This window comes from Panthera tigris, chromosome A1, assembly GCF_018350195.1.
Source record: "Panthera tigris isolate Pti1 chromosome A1, P.tigris_Pti1_mat1.1, whole genome shotgun sequence".
NCBI lineage: Eukaryota > Metazoa > Chordata > Mammalia > Carnivora > Felidae > Panthera > Panthera tigris.
In genome coordinates, this window is record NC_056660.1 from 123897071 (window position 1) to 123920327 (window position 23257).

General features: G+C 38.5%; 1 protein-coding gene across 1 annotated transcript in view; it reads right to left on the reverse strand.

Moving 5' to 3' along the window:
• The window catches only part of ANKRD55 (ankyrin repeat domain 55), a 595509-nt gene that overhangs the window by 58836 nt on the left and 513416 nt on the right, over positions 1–23257 (reverse strand). Inside the window, exon 12 of the mRNA XM_042987042.1 lies at positions 8633–8755. Coding sequence (XP_042842976.1) covers positions 8633–8755 — 123 coding nt within the window. The remainder of the gene's footprint in view (positions 1–8632; positions 8756–23257) is intronic.

Sequence of the window (23257 nt, forward strand, 5' to 3'; positions counted from 1 at the left end):
CATCCCAAAGGCTTTGGACCACTGTGTTTTAATTTTCATTTGTTTCCATGTACTGTTTAATTCTTCTTATATTTCCTGGTTGACCCATTCATTGTTTAATAGCATGTTATTAAAAAAAAATAGTATGTTATTTAACTGCCATGTATTTCTGGTCCTTCCAGATTTTTTCTAGTGGTTGATTTCTAGTTTCATAGCATTGGGGTCAGAAAAGACATATGGTATGACTTTTTCTTGAATTTGTTAAGACTTGTTTTTTGGCCTAATATGTGATCTTTTCTGGAGAATGTTACATGTGCACTTGAAAAGAATGGGTATTCTGCTGTTTTAGAATGTAATGTTCTAAATATATCTGTTAAATCCATCTGGTCCAGTGTGTCATTCAAAACCGTTATTTCCTATTTTCTGTTTAGATGATCTGTCCATTGATGTAAGTGGGGTTAACATCCCCTAGTATTATTGTATTATTATCAATCAGTTCCTTTCTGTTTGTTAGTAACTGTCTTATGTATTTGGTTGCTCCTATGTTGGGTGTGTAATACTTACTTATAATTGTTTCATCCTCTTGTTGGATTGTCCCTTTTATTATTATATAGTGTCCTTTATCTGTTGTTACAGTTATTTATTTATTTATTTATTTAATATTTATTTTTGAGAGACAGAGAGAGACAGTGTGTGAGTGGGGGAGCGGTAGAGAGAGAAGGAGACACAGAATCTGAAGCAGGCTCTAGGCCCTGAGCTGTCAGCACAGAGCCCAATCTGGGGTTTGAACCCATGAATTGTGAGATCATGTCCTGAGCTGAAGTTGGACGCTTAACTGACTGAGACACTCAGGTGCCCCCAATCGTTGTTTTAAGGTCTAGTTTGTCTGATATATGTACTGCTACTTTGGCTTTCTTTTCACATCTATTTGCATGATAGATGTTTCTCCATCCCCTCATTTTTCACTCTGCAGGTGTCTTTAGGTCTGAAAAGAGTCTCTTGTAGGCAAGATACAGATGGGTCTTGTGTGTTTTTTTTATCCATTCTATTGCCCTATGTCTTTTGATTGCAGTGTTTAGTCCATTTACATTCAAAGTAATTATTGATAGATATGTATTTATTGCCTTTTTATTTCTTGTTTTGTAGTTGTTTCTGAAGATTTTCTCTGATCTTTTCTTGTCTTTCTCTCATGTTTTGCTGATTTTCTTTAGTGATATATTTGGATTTGTTTCTCTTTATACTTTGTATGTTTATTAGTGGCTTTTGATATATGGTTTGATATATAGGTTTGTTTATAACCTCTTATGCATATCATATAGCAGTCTATATTAATTTGATGGTCATTTAAGTTTAAATCCATTCTTTTCCCTTCTCCTCCCCCTTTTAGATATATGTTACTATATTTTACATCCTTTGTTTTTGTGAGTTTTTTGACTTTTTTTTTTTACAGAAATATTCACTTACTGCTTTTGTGTTTCCTGCCTTTATACTGTCACTTTTGGTCTCTTTTTCATTTAGAGTCACCTTTAATATTTCTTGCAGGGCTGGTTTAGTGATCATGAAAGGTTTTGTCTCGGAAATGCTTTATCTCTTCTTCTGTTCTCTTGCTGCTTTCAGAATTTTCTCTTTATCCTTGTATTTTGCCAGTTTCACTATGATATGTCGTGCAGAAGATCGATTCAAGTTACGTCTGAAGGGAGTTCTCTGTGCCTCTTGGATTTCAATGCCTTTTTCCTTCCCCAGTTCAGGGAAGTTCTCAGCTATGATTTCTTCAAGTACCCCTTCAGCACCTTTCCCTCTCTCTTCCTCCTCTGGGATACCAATTATGCATATATTATTTCTTTTTAGTGTATCACTTAGTTCTCTAATTTTCCCCTCATACTCCTGGATTTTTTTATCTCTCTTTCTCTCAGCTTCCTCTTTTTCCATAACTTTATCTTCTAGTTCACCTATTCTCTCCTCTGCCTCTTCAAGCCGAGCTGTCGTCGTTTCCATTTTGTTTTGCATTTCGTTTAAAGCGTTTTTCAGCTCCTCGTGACTGTTCCTTAGTCCCTTGATCTCTGTAGCAAGAGATTCTCTGCTGTCCTCTATACTGTTTTCAAGCCCAGCTATTAATTTTATGACTATTATTCTAAATTCACTTTCTGTTATATTATTTAAATCCTTTTTGATCAGTTCATTAGCTGTTGTTATTTCCTGGAGATTCTTCTGAGGGGAATTCTTCCGTTTGGTCATTTTGGATAGTCCCTGGAGTGGTGAGGACCTGCAGGGCACTTCCCCTGTGCTGTGGTGTATAACTGGAGTTGGTGGGCGGGGCCGCAGTCAGTCCTGATGTCTGCCCCCAGCCCACCGCTGGGGCCACAGTCAGACTGGTGTGTGCCTTCTCTTCCCCTCTCCTAGGGGCGGGATTCACTGTGGGGTGGCGTGGCCCGTCTGGGCTACTTGCACACTGCCAGGCTTGTGGTGCTGGGGATCTGGCGTATTAGCTGGGGTGGGTAGGCAAGGTGCACGGGGGCAGGAGGGGCAGGCTTAGCTCCCTTCTCCTTAGGTGATCCACTTCAGGAGGGGCCCTGTGGCAGCGGGAGGGAGTCAGATCCGCTGCCGGAGGTTTGGCTCCGCAGAAGCACAGAGTTGGGTGTTTGCACGGAGCGAGCAAGTTCCCTGGCAGGAACTGGTTCCCTTTGGGATTTTGGCTGGGGGATGGGCGAGGGAGCTGGCGCTGGCGAGCGCCTTTGTTCCCCACCAAACTGAGCTCTGTCGTCCGGGGGCTCAGCAGCTCTCCCTCCATTTGTCCTCCAGCCTTCGCACTTTCTGAGCAGAGCTGTTAACTTATGACCTCCCAGACGCTAAATCGTGCTTGCTGTCGGAACACACTCCATCCGGCCCCTCCGCTTTTGCCAGCCAGACTCGGGGGCTCTGCTTGGCTGTCAGGCTGCCCCTCCGCCCCGCTCCCTCCCGCCAGTCCGTGGAGCGCGCACCGCCTCGCCACCCTTCCTACCCTCTTCCATGGGCCTCTCGTCTGTGCTTGGCTCCGGAGACTCCGTTCTGCTAATCCTCTGGCGGTTTTCTGGGTTATTTAGGCAGGTGTAGGTGGAATCTAAGTGATCAGCAGGACGCGCGGTGAGCCCAGCGTCCTCCTACGCCGCCATCTTCCTATCCTCCTCCTCTTCTTCTGTTCTCAATGATAGCCTTGCTGGATAGAGTATTGTTGGCTGCAGATTCAGCACTTTGAACATATTATGCCATTCCCTTCTGTCTTGCAAAGTTTCTGTTGAGAAATCTCCCATGAGCCTTTTGGGCTTTTCCATGTAGGTTACTGACTTCTTCTGTCTTGCTGCTTTTAAGATTTTTTCTTTATCACTATATTTTGTAAATGTTATCATACATCTTAGTTTGTTGATTTTGTTGGGAATTCTCTATGCTTCCTAGATATAAATATCTCCTTTCTTCACTGATAAGGAAAGTTTTCAGCTATTATTTCTTCAAAGAAAATTTCTGCCCCCTTTTCTCTCTTCTTCTTCTGGGGTTCCTGTAATACAAATGTTACTATGTTTAATGGAGTCACTGAGTATTCTTATGATTATTGCTTTAAATTCTCTATCAGGCATTTTACTTAAAAATGTTTCATTTAGATCTCTGGCTTCGGCCCTGTTCTGTTCTTTCAGTTGGGATGAATTTCTCTGTCTCCTCATTTTGTCTACCTCTCTGTGTCTGTTTCTGTGTCTTAAGAATGTCAGCTATGTCTTTTGTTATTGAAAGTAGTAACTTTATGAAAAGGAGGTCCTGGAGTGCCCTGCAGTGTAGTGTCCCCTGTTCATCAAGACCTGGCACTTCAGGAGAGTATCCTATGTGTGCTGCTTATGCCTTGCTATTGCATCTGAGTCACTTTTCCTTTCAGTACAGTTGTCTGCACTGACTCTGCCGGCTGTGGACTGTGCTAGCTCTCTGTGGTGTTAGTGGACCCAGGCAGAGCAGCTCTGAGGGTGCATGCTCCCTGGGGAACTTGGGAGCAGGGTGGCAGTATTAGCAAAATTTGTGTTGGGCCACTAGGCCTATGCTGGATCACCTCAACTGCTGTGGTGGCTGCAAGCTCTGCACTACATGGCAGGGGGCATGTGGCTGGGTGCTGTGCTGTTGCTGGGCAGGGCTCTAGATAGCAGTTGTTCACCTGGTGGCTGGGTGGGGCATGTGTGTACTTTTAACAAAATTTGCCTTGAGCCTGGGCCAAGGCTATAAATGTCCGTGCAGCCCCACCTCCCCCAGGTGGCTCTGTGTTTATGCTGGGGGGCAGGGGAGGAAAATGGTGCCTGCAAGTCCCTTATTTTCAGAGAAGTTCCCCAGTGTGCTCAGAAATCAGTATGAACAGATCTGTCTCCCATGTGTCCTGGTGTTATGTAAATTCCAGTTTTTTTGTTGTCTCTCCATGTAGTCCACTATCTCTTTAAGGGCAGAAACCCAGCTATCATTCACTCTCCCAGCTCACCCAGAGCTGAGTCAGCTGACTTTTAAAGCTCCAGGCTCCAAGTCCCACTGTTTTTAAAAACTCACAGAATTCAGCCCTTCTAGTTTTTGAAGAAAAAACATTATGGGTATCAGTCTTCCTCATGTGATCACCTTGGTGCAAGGGCCTGTTTCTCTGCCCTCTCCCTGCAGTGCACAACTCCCTCCCTCCTGCAGGGAGCTTCCTTCCCCCTTTCTGATCTTCCTAAACTTTCAGGTGCAGTTTCTTCTCTATATTTAGTTTTTAAATTTGTTCTGCCAGTCTTTGGATCATTCTCCAGTTTATTGACTTGGATATGGATGATATCTAGTTGTAAATGTGGGATGGGGTGAGCTCAGTTTCCTCATACTCCTCCATCTTCCCAAGATCTCCTGCTTGCTTTATTCTTTTTCAAAATTGATTTAACTATACTACTTCCTTTGCCTTTTTATATAAATTTTAGATAATTTTGTATATATCTACAAAAAATCTTGCTGGGATTTGATAGAAATTGCATTAAATCTGCACATGAATTTGAAAAGCACTGCATATTTGCTATCTTCAGTCTTTTAATCCATGAGCATGGCATATCTCTCCATTTATTTAGATCTCCTTTGATTTCTTTCACTGGCATTTTATAATTTCCAGTATACAAGTCTTACATGTATTTTGTTATATTCACACCTAACTATTCTTTGTTGAGTGATTTTAAATAGCATTTTAATTTTAATTGTGGATTCCATGTGTTCATTTCTGGTATACAGGAATATAATTTGTTTTTCTGGATTGATTTTATATCCTGTGACCTGTATCCTGAACTCAGTTGTAGAAGTTTTTCTTGGTAGCCTCCTTAGTATTTTCTATGTGTAAAATCAAGCTGTGCAAAAAGAGACATTATTAGTTTTTCATTTTAAATAGATATGCCTTTATTATCTTTTCTTGCCTTTTTGTACTGGCTAGAACTTTCACCACTATGCTGAATATAAGAGTGGACATTTTTACTTTGTTCCTGATCTTAGGTGTAAAGCATTCAGACTTTTTTACCATTAGGTAAAATGTTAGCTCTAGCTTTTTGGTTTTTTTTGTTTTTGTTTTATAGATACTCTATCAAATTGAGGAATTTCCCCTCTATTCCTATTTTTCTGAGAGTTTTTAATCATAAATGTATGTAAAATTTTGTCAAATACTTTTCTGCATTCATGGGTATAATTGTGTGATTTTTCTTCTTTAGCTGGTTAATATGGTGGATTACATTGATTGATTTTGAAATATTGAACCTCACATCCCTACAACAAATCCCACTTGGTCATGGTATATAAATCTTGTTATATATTACTGAATTATATTTGCTAATATTTTACTAAGGCTTTCTTTATCTACATTCATGAGGAGGATCAGTCTGTAGGTTAATTTTTTACATCATCTTTTATATCATCTGGTTTTAATATCAGGGTAATACTAGCTTTATAAATATAACTGAAAAGAGTTTCCTTCCCATATGTTCTGGGAGAGATTATTTACAATTGGTGTTAACTATTATTTAAAACTTTGTAGGAGTTTGTAGGGAAACTATCTAGGCCCAAACATTTCTTTTTCTGGGAATTTAAAAATAATGAATGTACTTTCCTTAATATTTGTAGAGGCATTCAAATAGTCTATTTCCTATTGGATAAGTTGTGGTAGTTTATCTTTATGGAAGAATCGACCCATTTAATCCAAATAGTTAAATATATGGGTGTAGAGGTTTTGTTTGTTTGTTTGTTTTTTGTAATTCCTTTTTATTGGTTAGATGTCTGCAGGGTCTATAGTGATATCTTTGGTTTCACTCCTGACTGTGGTCATTTGTGACTTCTTTCATTTTTTGTCTGTTTTTTTATTGCTAGAATTTTGTCAATTTTATTGATCTTTTCAAAGAATCAGTTCCTTGCTTCAGTGATTTTCTTTACTGTTGTCTATTTTCAATTACCCTTATTTCTATTCTTTCTTTATTAGTTCTTTCCTTTGGGTTTATTTTGTTCTTTTTTTAAGTTCTTGGGGTAAGAACTTACATTATTGACTGATATTTTTCCTCTTTTCTAATGAATGTATTTAGTGTCATACATTTCCTTCAGCATTGCTTTGCCTGTGTCACACAAATTCTAAGATATATTTTCACTTCCACTCATAGGCAGGACAAGCTAGGATTGAACCCAAACAGTCTGGCTCTTGCACTTATCACACAAGTAGTATCAAACATTTGTCTCTCCTCATTTCCCATTATTAGCCATGAAGCAGATGTACAAGTAAATCTCCTTTAAAAAGAAACAAGCAAACAAATAAACAAAAAAACTACTATTGATAAGTTAGGGACAACTACTCACTTTACAAAACATTTTGCTGTCATGATAAGGGATTCTCAAGCTCTTCATGGGACAGGTACACTGGTTAAAAGTCATTAATGACACAAGTACTAAGACAGAAATAACAATGATAGAACTTTTTATTATGGGGTGCCTGGGTGGCAGTCGGTTGAGCATCTGTCTTTGGCTCAGGTCATGATCTCACGGTTTATGAGTTGGAGACCTGCACTGGGCTCTCTGCTGTCAGCACAGAGCCCACTTTAGATCCTCTGTCTCCCTCTCTCTCTGCTCCTTCCCCACTTGCACTCTCTCTCAAAAATAAATAAACATTAAAAAAAAAACCCAAACACTTTTGTTATAGTCCCACAAGTCCCTGATGCTCTTTTTTTTTTTTTTTTTTTTAAGCCTATTTTCTTTTAGTTGTTCAGATTGGCTCATTTCTATCATTCTATTTTTAAGTTTGTTGATCCTTTCCCTCTGCTTCCTCACTCTGCTGCTGAGTTTATTTATGGAGTTTTTAATTGTGATTATTGTATTTTTCAGTTTAAATATTTTCCATTTAGTTCTTCTTTATATCATCTATTTCTTTGTTTAAGCTTCCTATTTCTTCATTTGTTTCAAGCATGTTTGTAATTGTTCATTGAAGTATTTTTTTTTTTTTCATGACCTCTTCAAAATCTGTCAGGTAATTCTAACATCTATTATTTCAGTTTTGTATCTATTGATTATCTTTTTTCATTCAGTTTGAGATCTTCCTGTTTCTTGATACAACAAATTGTTTTTTATTGAAATCTGGACATTTGGAATATTGTGTTGAGTTGCTTAATCTTACTTAAACCCTCTATTTTAGCTGGCTTTCCCTGACAATGCTCCAAAGGGGGAGAAGGTATGTAATTGTGACCTCATTATTGCCAGGTCCAAGTTCCCTATTTAGCTTCCATTGACATTTGAGGGAGAAGATTCTTCATTACTGGGTGGGAGTACTGGCAACTAGGGGGAGGGAGGCTCACTAGTTGGGGTGGAGGTCCAAGATCTCTACTAGGTCTTTGCTGGAATAATGAGCCTAAAGCCACAGGTTCTCATTTGTCTGTTTTTTGTGTGATGTTTGGTTGGAGTAGACTCATTACTGTCTACAAGTTTTCTGTGTTGCTATGTGGTACCTTTCCTGGTTCTTTGGCTAGAGGGCAGGCTTTTGTTGGGGCTTTGTTGTTTTTTTTTTTTTTTTTTTTTTTTGGTCTGTGACTGTTGGCCCTTCTGAGCTGTTGGATTCTTCAACTCCAAGTTGGGATATAAGAGGCAAAAAAGAAAACCTAAGAAACTTACCACAGTGTTATTCCTTGGGTCACATGGTCCCAGCTGGTCTGTCATTTTCTCTCCACCTTCGGGAGTGTTCTTATGTTTATATTATATACAACATCCAGGATTTTTAGTTATATTTAGCAGGAGGAATAGAGAAACAAGTACATCTACTCCATCTTCTGAGAAGCAGGTCTTTGCTTCTGGCTTTAATAGTCATACTTTCCCAACATCCACTGCTACCAAAAATAGCCCTCTTTCTATATTCCTTTTTTAACTACTTGGTGTGTCTACTTTAGTCATTCATACAAATAAGTTGAAAATAAATCTAAATCAACTAGATTCATTATATGAAGTGGTGTAAAAAAAATTGGAAGATTTGTGTCCAAGACCATCATTTAAAGACAAGCCACTCCTTGTCCCTCCAGTACCAAATGGCCTGTTAGATGTAATTTTAACAGTGCTCACCTCTGAAGACCATCTCTAAAAGAATAGAGAAGAACATTCTGCAGGCTTCAAAAATGCATAAATAGCTCACCTTCACTGTCACAGCATTCTAGGATGGAAGGGTCTTCACGAATTACTGAGGTCAGAGCATTGACATCTCCATTAGAAGCTGCCTGATAAACCATGGTCAGGTCAACTTCCTCAGATGAGTCACCTTCATGAATCAAAAAGAGATACACTTAGTGTGTGTAGCAAATTCACTGAAAGAATAACAACACCCACAACATCGCACATACAAGTGACTCATGAAAACTTCTTTAATGAATCTGAGCAGGAGGCTGAGTCATCCTCTTATAAGCAACCTATTGAGGTTCTGAAGAAAGGTAGACCCCTGTGGGTCATGTTGTAACATTACCATATATTGGGAAGGAGTCTGAGGGATTAGATGTCCTCTGAGATTTTCTGACTCTTTCCAGGCCTTCAGGCTTCTCAAAATCAGTGAGACTAGAAAGGAAAATGGGACCCTCATGTTGGTTCTAGGCTCCCCTCTGATCTGAAACATGATAAATTTGTTAAACTCAGTGAATCAGTTTACCTACCTCTGATAGAGATATTGCATTATTTTCTGTTCTTCTGACATCCTCTCCACTCTATTCCCCTCAGCTGTGTTCCCTGAGGGCTGATGCTTGCTGACTACTTCACCCAGGTACCCTCCCTCTTTGGCTTGCCCATAGGAGACACTGGCAAGAGACTGGTAGGGAGAAGGGAAAGAGGTAGGGAATTTCTTTCTGCCTTTCCCTGGTGTAGTGTCTAATAGTAGCTGCTGCTCTCCCACCAGGATGTTCCTCCTCCCCAGAACCAGCTCCTGGTGAGCTCCCTTTGGTAACAAACACCATTCTCGCCACCCTGCCGCATCTCTGCCGCAAACTTCTTCATTTGAATCAGCTGGGGTTACATGACATGCTGTTTCCAGAAAGAAGAGACCTGTATGCAATTGCTTTGAATTTGGTAGCCACCTGTACTATACCTTTGTGCAAGACTAAACCAATTGAACCAACTAATAGTACTGCCAAAAGTGACAACAGAACTGTGAGTCAAGTGACCCTAGGGGAGCACCGTAAGGGCTGGGAGCTTTAGTGAGGTGCTATGCAGAGTCCTTCTACTTTTACAATTTCCCCCCATACATAGCCATTATTCAGGGAAAATATATGTAAGAAAAGTTTTTTAAATTGTGTTTTTTCTATGAATGTGGACATTGCACCAGAAATACTTTACAGTTCTAATATATCTTTAGTTGGCAGTGATCCTAACCTATTGGCTGGGTTTCTCTGCCCCAGTACCTCTGGGAAGTGATTAGTGATTTTTTAACCAGTTGACCTGTCCCAGATGGGGCTTGTTATTGCAAATGGTTCACTTACGACAACAAGCTGCTTTGTAAAGTGAGTGGTTCCCTAATTTATCCACAGTAAATTTGTTGTAGGTGGTGGTGTTTTTAAAGCAGGCTCACCTGCGCATTTGCCTGGGGGCTGGAAATAGGAGATGAGAGATGTCAGGGTCAAATGTCCCCTCTGCCATAAGAACTCTGCAGCCACACAGCTTGGGTTCAAGTCCTGGTTTTTACTAACTAGCTCTGTGAATTTGGGAAATTACCCGCTCTGGGCCTGTTTCCTTGTTTCTAAAATGGAGATGATGATGATGATGATGATGACGACAACCACCTATGTCATAAAGTTGTTGTCAGGAATAAGTGAATTAATACTTAATCCTATGTGCTTTTAGAACAGAGAATAGCATGTAGTAGACACTATATATACTTTGCTACTACTACTTTTGTTTTGTGCATGTGTGTGTTTGTGTTTAGGAAATATGAGAAATCTGGAACAAATAGAGAAGAAGGCCTCTTTTTGATGATGGCTAGATAAAGAATTCATACTTTGCACAGAACATTTACTCTGCTGGAAGCCCTCCTAGGAGTCTAGGAATTTTTTAAAGGTTGATAATGATGTCTTTGGGCCCCAAAATAGGGCTCACACTTGAGGACAATGATGGGCCTGGTATCTGGTTATATGACCACATCCAAAGATGCTGGTAATGTCACCTCAGAAAGAAGATCTTGGTGTTGGGCTGTGAAGCTCTGTGTTAACAGCATGTTTATATCTTATATAACATGTTTATAATACATATATACACATGATTATAATCTGTTCAATATTGAGTGCAATCAAATCTGTAAGGCACATTCATCATACTGTTGAGCATATACAGTTGAGAGAAACAAGGAATTCACTGCTTGATAGAATTAGAATCCCCAAAATAACTTTCCAAGAGGATTCTAATAAGATTATATTTAATAGGAATAAACACAGGGCAATGTATCCTAGTTTTAAAACACTCAGTTGGACTTATTAAAGGGTGGCTGACTTTACAGTTATTGTTGCTCAAAACCCCCTCAGCATACAGGTGACCTTAACCTGAGCATTCTCTAGGGATCAGCTCTTCTCCACTTTTGGACCATGGGCTGATTCAGTGGAGTTGACAACATCCCTGATCAGGGGCAGAACACATGACCTGGAAATAAGTAACTCAGCACCAGCATTATCTGGCCACAGAGATTGTTGGTTCAGGAACGTGACCCAATCAGAGGCCATGGATGGCAATATGCTTTGATCAGAATTGCTGGGAGCAATACTGTTACTTTATTCCACCACCCATGAACTTGTGAGAGACTGGGAGGCATCTTATGGGTGTAGAGACTATCTAAGAATAAAGAAAACACAAGGAGCAAAGCAGAGTTCTACAAAAAGAAGGAAATAATTGAGACCTGGTGACATCATTTGAACTCCTGAATCAAGCCACACTTCAAGTCCCCACCATTAAATTTAAATGTGCCAATAAATTCTTTTTTTGTTTGTCAGTTTGCATAGTTTGTGTATTTGCTTTTTCCTTTTAATCACTGAAAGAATTCTAAGAGCTAAAAAGGTTTTAGCAGTGGCACATCAGTTAAGAACTTAGGGGTTTAGCTTCATAGTTTGCTTTGTAGGAATGAACAGTGTGATGAACTAGTAGGAGCTTTGGCTGTATTATTAATCGTTTAGCAAACAGATTGAAGGAGGTGATAGGCTTTTCTGTTCTTAACTGGTCAGTGTCATGTTGAGATCTATGGCCTGTGTGTGGATTAAATGGGCTATTAGTGGTTGGAGAACATTCAGAGTGACCAGAATGGGGTATGTATGGATTTCATTCATGTCACTTGAGGAACAATTGAAGAAATAGATGTCTTTACACCAGAGATTATTCCAATGGGTCATGATAGCAGCCTTCAGATATTTGAAGATTTTTTTAATTAAAAAATTGTGGTGAAAAATATGTAACAAAGAATTTACCATTTCAATGTTTTTTGTTTGTTTGTTTTGAGAGAGAGAGAGAGAGAGAGAGAGCGAGAGAGGGACAGAGAGAGAGAAGGAGAGAAGCGGAACTCACCTGATGTGGGACTCGAACTCAGAACAGTGAAATCATGACTGAGTCAAAATCAGATGCTCAACTGACGGAGCCACCCAGGTACCCTCCATTTCAACCCTTTTTAAGTGTGCAGTTCAGGGTCATTATGTACATTCACAGTGTTGTGCAACCATCACCATCAATCATTTCCAGAACTCTTTTCATCTTCCAGAATTCAAACTCTGTACCCATTAAAATAGTAACTCCTGACTCATCTCTCATACCAGCCCCTGTACTACCATTCCACTTTTACCATTCACTTTCTGTGAATGTGACTACTCTAGGAATCTCATACAAGTGGAATTGACAGTGTTTGTGCTTTTGTGACTCGCTTATTTTACTTAGCATAATGTCCCAAGGTTGATCCATGTTGTAGCATGTGTCATAATTTCCTTCTTTTTCAAGGTTGAATAATATTCTATTATATGTTTAGACCACATGTAGTTTATTAATTTATCCACTGATGGATATTTGGGCTGTTTCTACCTTTTGGCTATTGCAAATAATGTTATCATGAATATGCTTATTCAAATATCTCTTTGAAACCCTGATTTCAATTCTTTTGGGTATAAACTTAAAAGTGGAGTTGCTGGATCATATGATAATTTTATTAAACAATTTTTAAGAACCGTCATAATGTTTCCCACAGTGGCTGCACCATTTTATATTCCTGCCAGCACCACAGAAGGTTTCTAATATTCCTATGATCTTACTGACACTTGTTATTTCCTGTTATCGTTTGATGTGTTTGTTTTAATAGTACATAGTCTAATGGTTGTGAGGTGATATCTCATGATTTTGATTTGCATGTCCCAATTATTAGTCACTTTGAATATCTTTTCATGTACTTATTGGCTATCTGTATATCTTCCTTGGAGAAATATCTCCTTAAGTCCTTTGTCCATTTTTTAATCAGGTTGCTTGTGTTTTGGCGTTAAGTTATAAAAAGTCTTTATACATTCTGGATATTAACCCCTTATCAATTTATGATTTACATATATCTTCTCTCATTCTGTGGATTGCCTTTTCATTCTGCCGATCATGTCCCTTGATACGCAAAAGCTTTTAACTCTGATGTAGTTCAACTTGTCTACTTTTTCTTTTGTTGTCTATACATTTGTCATCATATCCAAGAAATCACTGTCAAATTTAATGTCACAGAGCTTTTCCCCTATAATTTTTTCTAAGATTTTTATAGTTTTAGGTCTTATGTTTGTATCTTTCATCGATTTTGAGTTAATTTTTGTATATGGTGTTAAGGTAAGGGTCTGATTTTTCTTCTTTTACGTATGACTATCCAATTATTCCAGCACTATTCTTCCCCATTGAATGGTCATGGCACCCTTGTTGAAAATCAGTTGATTTATATGTCTGGGATTATTTTTAGGCTCACAGTTCTGTTACATGGATCTATATGCCTGACTTTATGTTAGTACTACAAAGTTTTGATTACTGTAGCTTTGTAGTATATTTTGAAATCTGGAAGTGTTGAAACCTCCAACTTTATTTTTCTTTTGTAAGATTATTTTGGCTGTTTGGGACTCCTTGAGATTCCACATGGCTTTTTAGGATTGATTTTTCTGTTTCTACAAAAATAGAAAAAAATTTTTGACTGAAGGTCACAAAACCATTTATATGCAGAAGATCTACGTAAACAATAAATTCTTCTTTCTCTTCTTTCCTTATCTAATATTTTTCTATCTAGTATAATTGGAATTTTGATCAAGATTGCATTGAATCTGTGGATTTCTTTGGGTAGCACTGACATCTCAACAATATTATCTTCTAATCCATGAAATGCAGGATGTCTTCCCATTTATTAGTGTCTTCTTTAATTCCTTTCAGCAATGTTTTGTAGTTTTCAGTGTGTAAGTCTTTAGCATCCTTGGTTAAGTGTATTCCTAAATATTTTATTTTATTTTTTGATGCTGTTGTAAATAGAGTTGTTTTTCAAACAAGTTGTTTTTTTTTTTTAATTTGCATCCAAATTAGTTAGCATATAGTGCAGCAATGATTTCAGGAGTAGATTCCTTAATGCCCCTTATCCATTTAGCCCTTCCCCCCTCCCACAACCCCTCCAGTAACCCTCTGTTTGTTCTCCATATTTATGAGTCTCTTATGATTTGTCCCCCTCCCTGTTCTTATATTATTTTTGTTTCCCTTCCCTTATGTTCATCTGTTTTGTCTCTTAAAGTCCTCATATGAGTGAAGTCATATGATATTTATCTTTCTCTGACTAATTTCACTTAGCATAATACCCTCTAGTTCCATCCACATAGTTGCAAATGGTGAGATTTCATTCTTTTTGATTGCCGACTAACACTCCATTCTATATATATATATATATATATATATATATATATATACATATATATATACCACATCTTCTTTATCCATTCATCCATCGATGGACATTTGGGCTCTTTCCATACTTTGGCTATGGTTGATAGTGCTGCTATAAACATTGGGGTGCATTTGCCCCTTCAAAACAGCACACCCGTATCCCCTGGATAAATATCTCATAGTGCAATTGCTAGGTCGTAGGGTAGTTCTATTTTTAATTTTTTGAGGAACCTCCATACTGTTTTCCAGAGTGGCTGCACCAGCTTGCATTCCCATCAAACAAGTTTTTAAGCAAAGAATTTTATGGTTAAATTGTTTCATGGAACCCCAGCAGTTAGAAATAGCAGTGAGTGACAATGACAGAGAAAAGGGTATTTTAAATGTTAAAGCACTGTAAAAATATTATGGGCCACCTCAAGAGGTAGTGAGTTTCCTGACACTGAAGATGGCCAATGCTGGCTGGATAGCCACCAAAGAAGTGTACTGTAGAAGGAATTCAGCAGCATGAGGCATAGCACAAGGGAACAGGAAGATGTATGAGGCAGAAGAAAACCTACTTCAGAGTTCCTTCTAGCCTTGAGTTGTCATACTCAACCACTGAGCCATTAAGAAACAGGAAATGAAGGGGTTTATGCAGAGGATGTGTAGAAATAGCCAATTTAAGTTGTGGTCAATGAAAATAATTAGCTGTAAACTTAAGACTATACAAAGAAATCCTGTGAAAATGAGAAAGGGTGATGTAGAAATAGTAAGTATAAGGAGAAGGATGAATGATGGTCCTTAATGAATCTAAAAGAGAAGAAATTTTTTTTTCTACTGAAGGCCACAAAACCATTTATATGCAGAAGATCTAAATAAACCAGCAATACATGAACTCTTTCTTCTTTCCTTCCTTCTTGGCTTACCTGTTTATCGATGTATCTATCATCTACCTATTTTTCTACCTAGTATCATCTAACTACATCCAGCACATGGTTTGAATGGGTCTTGCATCTCTAATTGTGTGAAAGTAAAACAGACAGACTTATGTATGGGTGCATAAAGAGAAATTCCAGAATTCACACAGAGGGGGAGAGACTGAAAGTAGATAAAATGGAAAAGAGACAAATAGGAAGAAAGAAGCGTGTGAATAGATGTAGATTATGTTTTATAAAAAGGATATTGTTGTATATGTATAAACATGAAATACGGAAGATTGGAAGAATATGCATCAAAAAGACAACAGAGATCATGTCTTGGATGTTCTTTAGAAATTTCTATATTTTCCAAATTCTCTAGATGAGTTTATGTTTTTAAAAATTATTGAAGTAAGTCAAGTCTTTTCCTTAACTGCTGAGGGGTATGTCTTATAAGCTTTACACGTGCTACTACTGGGGCACCTGGGTGGCTCAGTCAATTAAGCATCTGACTTTGGCTTAGGTCAGGATCTCACTGCTCATGAGTTCGAGCTCCGTGTTGGGCTCTGTGCTTACAGCTTGCAGCTCTGAGCCTGCTTTGGATTCTGTATCTCTGCCTCTCCCCACTCACTTGCTCATGTGTTCTCTCTCTCTCAAATATAAACAAACATTAAAAAAATACTTTAATAACATGATATTACTAAATGGGTAAACAGAGCCTAGTTATGTATATAACTGAGAAAACAAGTCCTGGATATTCGACAAAGTACTGAAAAAGAAAAAAATATATATGTCTTTTTCTAATTCTGCCCTTTACAAATACCCTAGATTTAAAAAACAGGTACAGGGGCACCTGGGTGCAGTTGGTTAAGCATCTGAATTCGGCTCAGGTCATGATCTCATGGTTTGTGAGTTTGAGCCCCACATGGGACTCCGCACTGGCAGTGCGGAGCATGCTTGGGATTCTTGCTCTCTCCTCTTTCTCGGTCCCTCCCCTGCCTGTGCTCAATCTCTCTCTCTCAAAATAAATAAATAAATAAATAAATAAATAAATAAATGAAACCAGATACATATTTTAAAATTGTATCAATTTTTATCTAAAAACTGGAAGGATAGGCATTCTTATAATCATCTATTTTCCTTATTTTTCATGGTTAAAAACGCTGAAAGTTTTCTAGAGGTATCACAAATTGTCTACCTAATCTTAAGTGCCTACCTTTTTAATAGTGGCACTTGTTGTGTTTCTTTGAATCTCAGACATATGACAGGCTACTAGAAATGTTTGGGATTAGAGGAACTTCCTCAGAATTTCTCAGATTTACACAAATGTAGGCCCCTTTTCTAGTTCTGTCCTTGAGTTATTATGGAGGAGTTTCTTGGGAAAGCCATTGCCTGCATCAGTTACTGGCTTATTTTATTGAAATTTACCTAGAGGTCAGTTTGACACTTGATCTGCTTAAGCTGTGACCGTTTTGTGGAAGAGTCAGGTCAATGTGAAAATAGATTAGCTATTGCAGTTTCAAGAGTCTAAAGAATGGTCTTGAGAGGTTTTCTTCACTTCATTCTATCCTGAGGATGCTTGGGTGGATCACCCACTCTAGAATCACCATGAAGTCTAGATCCAACAGAGGACTTTGTAGATCTTTCTTAAACTGTTCCTTGCAGTGGAATCGATTGCCTGTGAGGAATTGAAGTGTAATCACTCATCCATTTACTCAACATCTACCCTTAGGCTAGTGAAATTGCTGGGACAAAGGCTGTAGAGTCTCTGTGTTTAAGAAACACACACCCTAGTGGGAATACAAATGTGCAATTGACAACAGAAATATACCAGTGCTATGGCAGGATGAAGAATCACTTAAATGAATAGTTTCTTGGGCATTCTCCTAATTCAGATCCCTCTCTCCTCCTGCAGGATTATCCTGGGTGTTTTAGGGATAGTAGAGAAATTGCATTTTGGGAGCTGCCTGGAATGACTTATCCATAAAGTGGTGAGGCCTTTCTAATTTTAGGAAGGATGCCAGGCCTACACTGTACCCTGATGGCTCCATGTGACAATGTTGCCACCCACTGGTGATGAAGAGTCTCTGTGGGCCTTGACCTGGTCCCTGAACTAGAATGGTGTCAGTCCTGCTGGACAGAATTAAAAGTCAGTCTGGAAGTCTTTGGAAGTACAGAAACAAGTTTAAAATCATTGATACATGGAATTGAAACAGAAGTAGTTTCATACAACTCATTATGTATGTCATGTGACACACTGCATACTTACTTGGAGGCAACATAGAAAAACCATAAGGTCATAGACCCAACCTCCAGAGTTTGAACCCTAGCACTGCCACTTACCTGCTGGCTGTGTGACCTTGGGTGCAGTGCTAAACCTCTCTATTCATATTCTTCATTTGTCAAATGGGTGAGAATAGTAATTACCTGGTAAGGCTGTCTGGAGAGCTAAATAAGTTAATCCATGTAAGGTGCTTAAAGCAATGCCTGCACAGAGTAAGCACTGAAACCATGTCAATTATTATTAATATTACTTCTTTAGTGTAGATAGTACTCTCTGTCTTCTATGTCCTTAATGACACCCTTTGCATCGCTGGGCAGGCTACAGAGATCTTGTGAGCTGAAACATTTTGGTATTTCTCCTGTTTTTTCCTCCAGTCCCTCAGGGTGTATTGGCTGAAGCTTTAAGAGTGTTTTATAAAGTACCAGTCATATGAAAGGAGGAAAAAGTTTCTTTCTAACATTTTATTTATTTTTTTTTTAATTTTTTTTTTAACGTTTATTTATTTTTGAGACAGGGAGAGACAGAGCATGAACAGGGGAGGGTCAGAGAGAGGGAGACACAGAATCCGAAACAGGCTCCAGGCTCTGAGCTGCCAGCACAGAGCCTGACGCGGGGCTCGAACTCACCATCCGCGAGATCATGACCTGAGCCGAAGTCGGCCGCCCAACTGACTGAGACACCCAGGCGCCCCTCTTTCTAACATTTTAAAGAGAAAAATAGCTCCAAATTTTCTGCATATGCCAGCTGAGAGAACAAGTACTCAAAGCAACTTTCATGCCCTGGGAGTAGAAAAGGAGATTTCATTCTGTGGGGAGGAAGTCTTGCAACAATATTATCTCTAGGGTAAATATCTGGCCACCATCAGACCTTTCTTAATAACTAGATTTGTGATGTAGCACATGTTGTGTTTCTTTGAATCTCAGCTGCACTGTGTTCCTCGGGGTGCTTCTTCTGACCTGTGAATGTCATTCCACAGTTGGCATCTCTATTGAACCTGGGGTGGTGGTGAGGTGGGGTCTGGGGGCACTGGAAAATGGAATTTGCTATTTTAAGGAGCATGTCTGTGTTGAACTTCAATAGTGATGCCTCTCTAGAATGTATTTTCGTAGAATGAACTTTCATTTTAATAATACTAATTCTTAAGAAGAACTGAATTTTCAATGCATAGGGCTTTGAGTATCTGTTTAATGAATGGATTGATTGAGTGATTTAGCATGCATTTTCAATGGGGTTTCTCAGCCACTGGAGTCTTGTGGACATCTTGATGTTAAAATACTGTGCCAGTAAGTTCTCTGGCAATTAGGCAGGTATAAATTTTAAATGAATTTTATGAAGGACTGTGCTAGCTTAGTTGGCCTTTGGAAATTGCAAAGGAAGCCAAGTGTTGTTATTCAACCACCCTTCCTTCAATACCCCTAACTCTTTTGTAGATCAAATACATCCCTCAACCTATCTTTTTCACTTTCCAAAAATGGGAGGTGTATACATCAAGTATTTGTCATTTTACCTGGGGACTCTGGGAGGTGAGGAATTGGTGAAAAGTCAGAGTGTGTTAGCTGAGGGAAGACATGAGCACCATTTTCAAATACTGGAAAACTGGAAGAGGATTTCGATTTGTTTTCTGTGGATGCACAGGGAGAACTAGTGGTGGGTAGTTTCTGGTGAGTAGAAATTGACCTTCAAATAACTAGAGCTATTCAAAACTAGAAGAGCTTATCTTGTGAGCTAGTGTGCTTCTCATCACTACCCAAGTTTAAGTGGGTTCTGACCAACAAAGCTTGGGATGCTGCTAATTAGATACCTGTGCTGAATAGAATGTTGGCCGCTAAGGTTCCTTTCATGATTGAGGTTCTACATGTCTTTCTCACTTCTGTGGAGAACCAAATAACAAATCACCTACTGTTGATGAATAATGACTATTGGGCTGGAAGGGGTTTGGAGAAGGAGGTCTTCCTTGGGTCCTCTAAAAGACATTTTTCAAGTGGCCCTCTACAGTAGCCACTTAAAAAATGCTCCTAGTGCCTTGATTTCCTGAAAACAGTTTAAGAAAACAAATTTAGTTTGTCTGTTCCAGCGTCAGAGATTGAACAAGTCTGTCACTCTGTAGTCCCTTTGCTTTGCATTGTTCCTGAAGCCTTGTTGCAGACACATTCTGTCAGCTGGTCTTCCATGGATGTCCTTGTTGTCTTGACTTCTCTTTCTCCCTCTTTATCAATAGTTAATTCAGATTGGACATGATCTCTTACTTATTTAAATTTTCTTTAAATTTGAACTGACCCTGAAAATTTCTACACTTGCTTTCTGTCCACAGTCACAAACTGACAATAAGTTCCTGAATGGCTGTCTCATGTGTTTTTAAAGATGTCTGTTCCTGCCATGGTTTCGTTGTTGTGTAATAAAAGGCAGAGCATAAAACCAAACCTAGTGAATAATCACTCTTTATATGTCTGTACTAGAATTTTGGTAGTATAGTTTTACCTTTATTACAGGAGAAAAAAATCTCTAACATTAGATAGTAGAAGCTAGAGTAGTGTTGGATGTATTGTAGATACTTGATAATTACGTGTTTATATGATTGCATCAGCATATTCTTTTCCATTTGGCAAGTTGAACAGAGTGCATATAAGAACTGAAGTCTCATTTTTCACAATCCTTGGGAAGAGAGTTATGAAAAGTAGTGAAAGAAGGAGTCTTCTCCTTTAAATAATTTTGTAAGGCTTATCACTAGGATTTTAAGTGGAGTTAAATGAACAGCTTCTGTCAACTATCAAATATTATAGATGTATGGTTAAAGTAAGGCTGGTTTATACTGTATTATCAGAACTTTATACATTTAATATTATGAGATCTAAAACAGTGGCAACAGAAATGACCTCTCAGTAACTAAGAGATGTGAATTCTCACTTAAATCTGAATCTCATAAAGAATCCTCTTTTTGAACAATGAGCATATTATCCAAGTGTGTTACTGTGAACCTATTTGGGTTCAGCTGCCTATTTTGTGAAATTAGAGGTTGACTATATCCTTGGATCTCAACACTGGCTAAACATTAGAGTCACCTCGGGAGCTTAAAAAAAAAACTGATGTTCAAATGCTATCCCCAGATATTTTGATTCAACTGATCTATCATTTTATGTTATTTTATTTATAATATTCTCTTGATTTGTAAAAACTACAAAATACAGATGAAAAGAAGAAAATACATCCTCAAAGATAATCACCATTAAGATGTTGATGTGTTGTATGTAGTTAACTTATGCGACACAATGGGCTTCCTTCCCACCTCTTCCTTCCTGGAACCTCTGTTCCTCTACCTGCCTGTATAATGTAATGAGGGGGTATGGAGAAATGCTAGCAAGAGTAGAAGCCTGTGAGCCTGAAGGATCTGGTTGCTTCAGAATGAGAAATTGTGAGAGCCTCTGCCCTTTCCATCTTCTCCTTCAAAATCTCAACCGTCTCTTGCTCCCCATTCTGCACTCAAAATGGGTATGACTGAAAATGAGTGGTAACCCAACTCACAGGCTATATAAATGAGAGGGCAGACTCCTGAGGAGCAAGCAAAGGGGATAAAAGATCCAAAAAGTTGTGAGGCCAGGAGGCAAAAAAACCAGGAGGGACAAAGTCCTAGAAGGTGCTATAGCACCCTGAGGTACTAAGCCTCAGGGATAAGGACAGTGACTTTCATGCCTGTGGCTGCTGGTGGGACAGGACTAGCTGGCCAAGCTAGCCATACAACTCTTTAATCTCTCACACTGTGATCTTTCCATGGTTGGAATACAATGATAGAACCTGAAAAAAAATGACTAAAAGATTTTCTAAGACAGTGTGAGTTTGGCTAACAATAAGGGCATTTTGTTACTTATTTACTAAGTGAATCTCTGTCTCCCCTTCCCCACCCCAATTCCCCTTCCGCAATAAGACACCAGGTCAAGGGTCTATTTTAAGAGGTCTGTGTTAAGAATATCTAACAACTGGTTTATCAGAGCCTCCATCAGAATGGAAGCAAGCCTAACAGCTGGAGTGGGATCTATAACTTTTTAGCTGCTAAATTGTGGGTAATGTGTTTGTGTTCCTAGGGAATGATTGGTACAGAAGGATGGATGGTCCCTATTGATCAGAGGGCACAGAGGTATTTTAATATTGTAACAAAATCAATGACTAACAGTCCTGAGCATAGTCCTGCACTTACACATATCTATTTATTCATTATTAAATGAGATTATGCTATACATGTAATTTTTATTTTTGCCCCTTTTCATTTAATATTTGATCATAAATGTTTTCCCATGTCCTAAGGCAAGATTTTAAAATGTTATTTATAAAATGTGGCATAAATCCCATTGACTCAACTTAGCCATAATTGATTTGATCCTTTTATTATCATAGGACATTTAAATTTTTTCTTTTTGGAGAATCAAAGGTTCTGTAGCTATTCCAAATAATGCCATAATATTCTTGCTTATATATCTTTTTCCACGTCTTTGATTATTTGCTGTGGACATATTCCTAGAAGTGAACGTGGGAGTCAATTCATTGACTCTTTGTTAAATTGGCCTCCCCAAGCAGGCTTTGACAGCACACCACTTCATCTTTCTTTTTAAAAAATTTTCTTTTAACGTTTATTTATTTTTTGAGACAGAGAGAGACAGAGCATGAACGAGGGAGGGGCAGAGAGAGAGGGAGACACAGAATCGGAAGCAGGCTCCAGGCTCTGAGCCATCAGCCCAGAGCCCGACGCGGGGCTCGAACTCACGGACTGCGAGATGGTGACCTGAGTTGAAGTCAGACACTTAACCAACTGAGCCAGCCAGGCGCCCCACTTCATCTTTCTTAATGATAGTGTACATTATTATTTAAAAAAAATGAATGTTGATGTGAAAGATGGCAAATAATATATAATTTTCAATGGCCATTTATTTACTCTTCCTGAGAGGAAGTTTTTTCATATGTTTATGGCCATTTTATCATTTAATGGTGTCCTTATATCTTATTATTTCAAGGCATTTATCTTTATCTAATTAATTTGCAATACTTTTATATACAGTAATTACACTAGCTTTTCACCTGTTACCTATGCTTCAGTTATTTACCCTGTTTGCCACTTAAGTTCTCAGGTGCTTTGTTGGTTCTTGAAAAATACATCTTCAAAATTCATGGATATTGCATTTTAAAAATTTATTTCATTGCTTTTATGATTAGAGAGGTCAGAAGTTGTGGGACCTTAGACTTATATGTATGTTAACAGTTAACACTTAACTATAATTAATATGGAATTTCTAAACTTTATTTTTGTATACTACAATGTTTTCCCAAAGAGTCAATTATTGGATAATTTTCCGTTTCCTTCCTAATTTGTAATGGCAACCTTATCATATACTAAATCATTATTAACTCCTTACAGGAGGCTCTTCCTACCTTCCGTTCACTGCAACTGTGGCTTGGAAAGCAGAACCCTAGAACTGCCCTCTCTGCAGTGGTGCACACATGAACTTGGGGAGATAGCCAAGGTGCACCTCAGGCACATTCCAAAGAGTCCTGTGGTCAGTCTGCAGTCAAAGTTCTTAGCTTTTTTATGTTTCTAGCAGAGTTTTGAATTCTAGAAATTTTGGTAGCTTATTCGGAGGAACTGAAAAACTCAGAATACCCCTAGAGTTAGTGAAAACTATTATACGACCACTTCTACAGCATAACAATG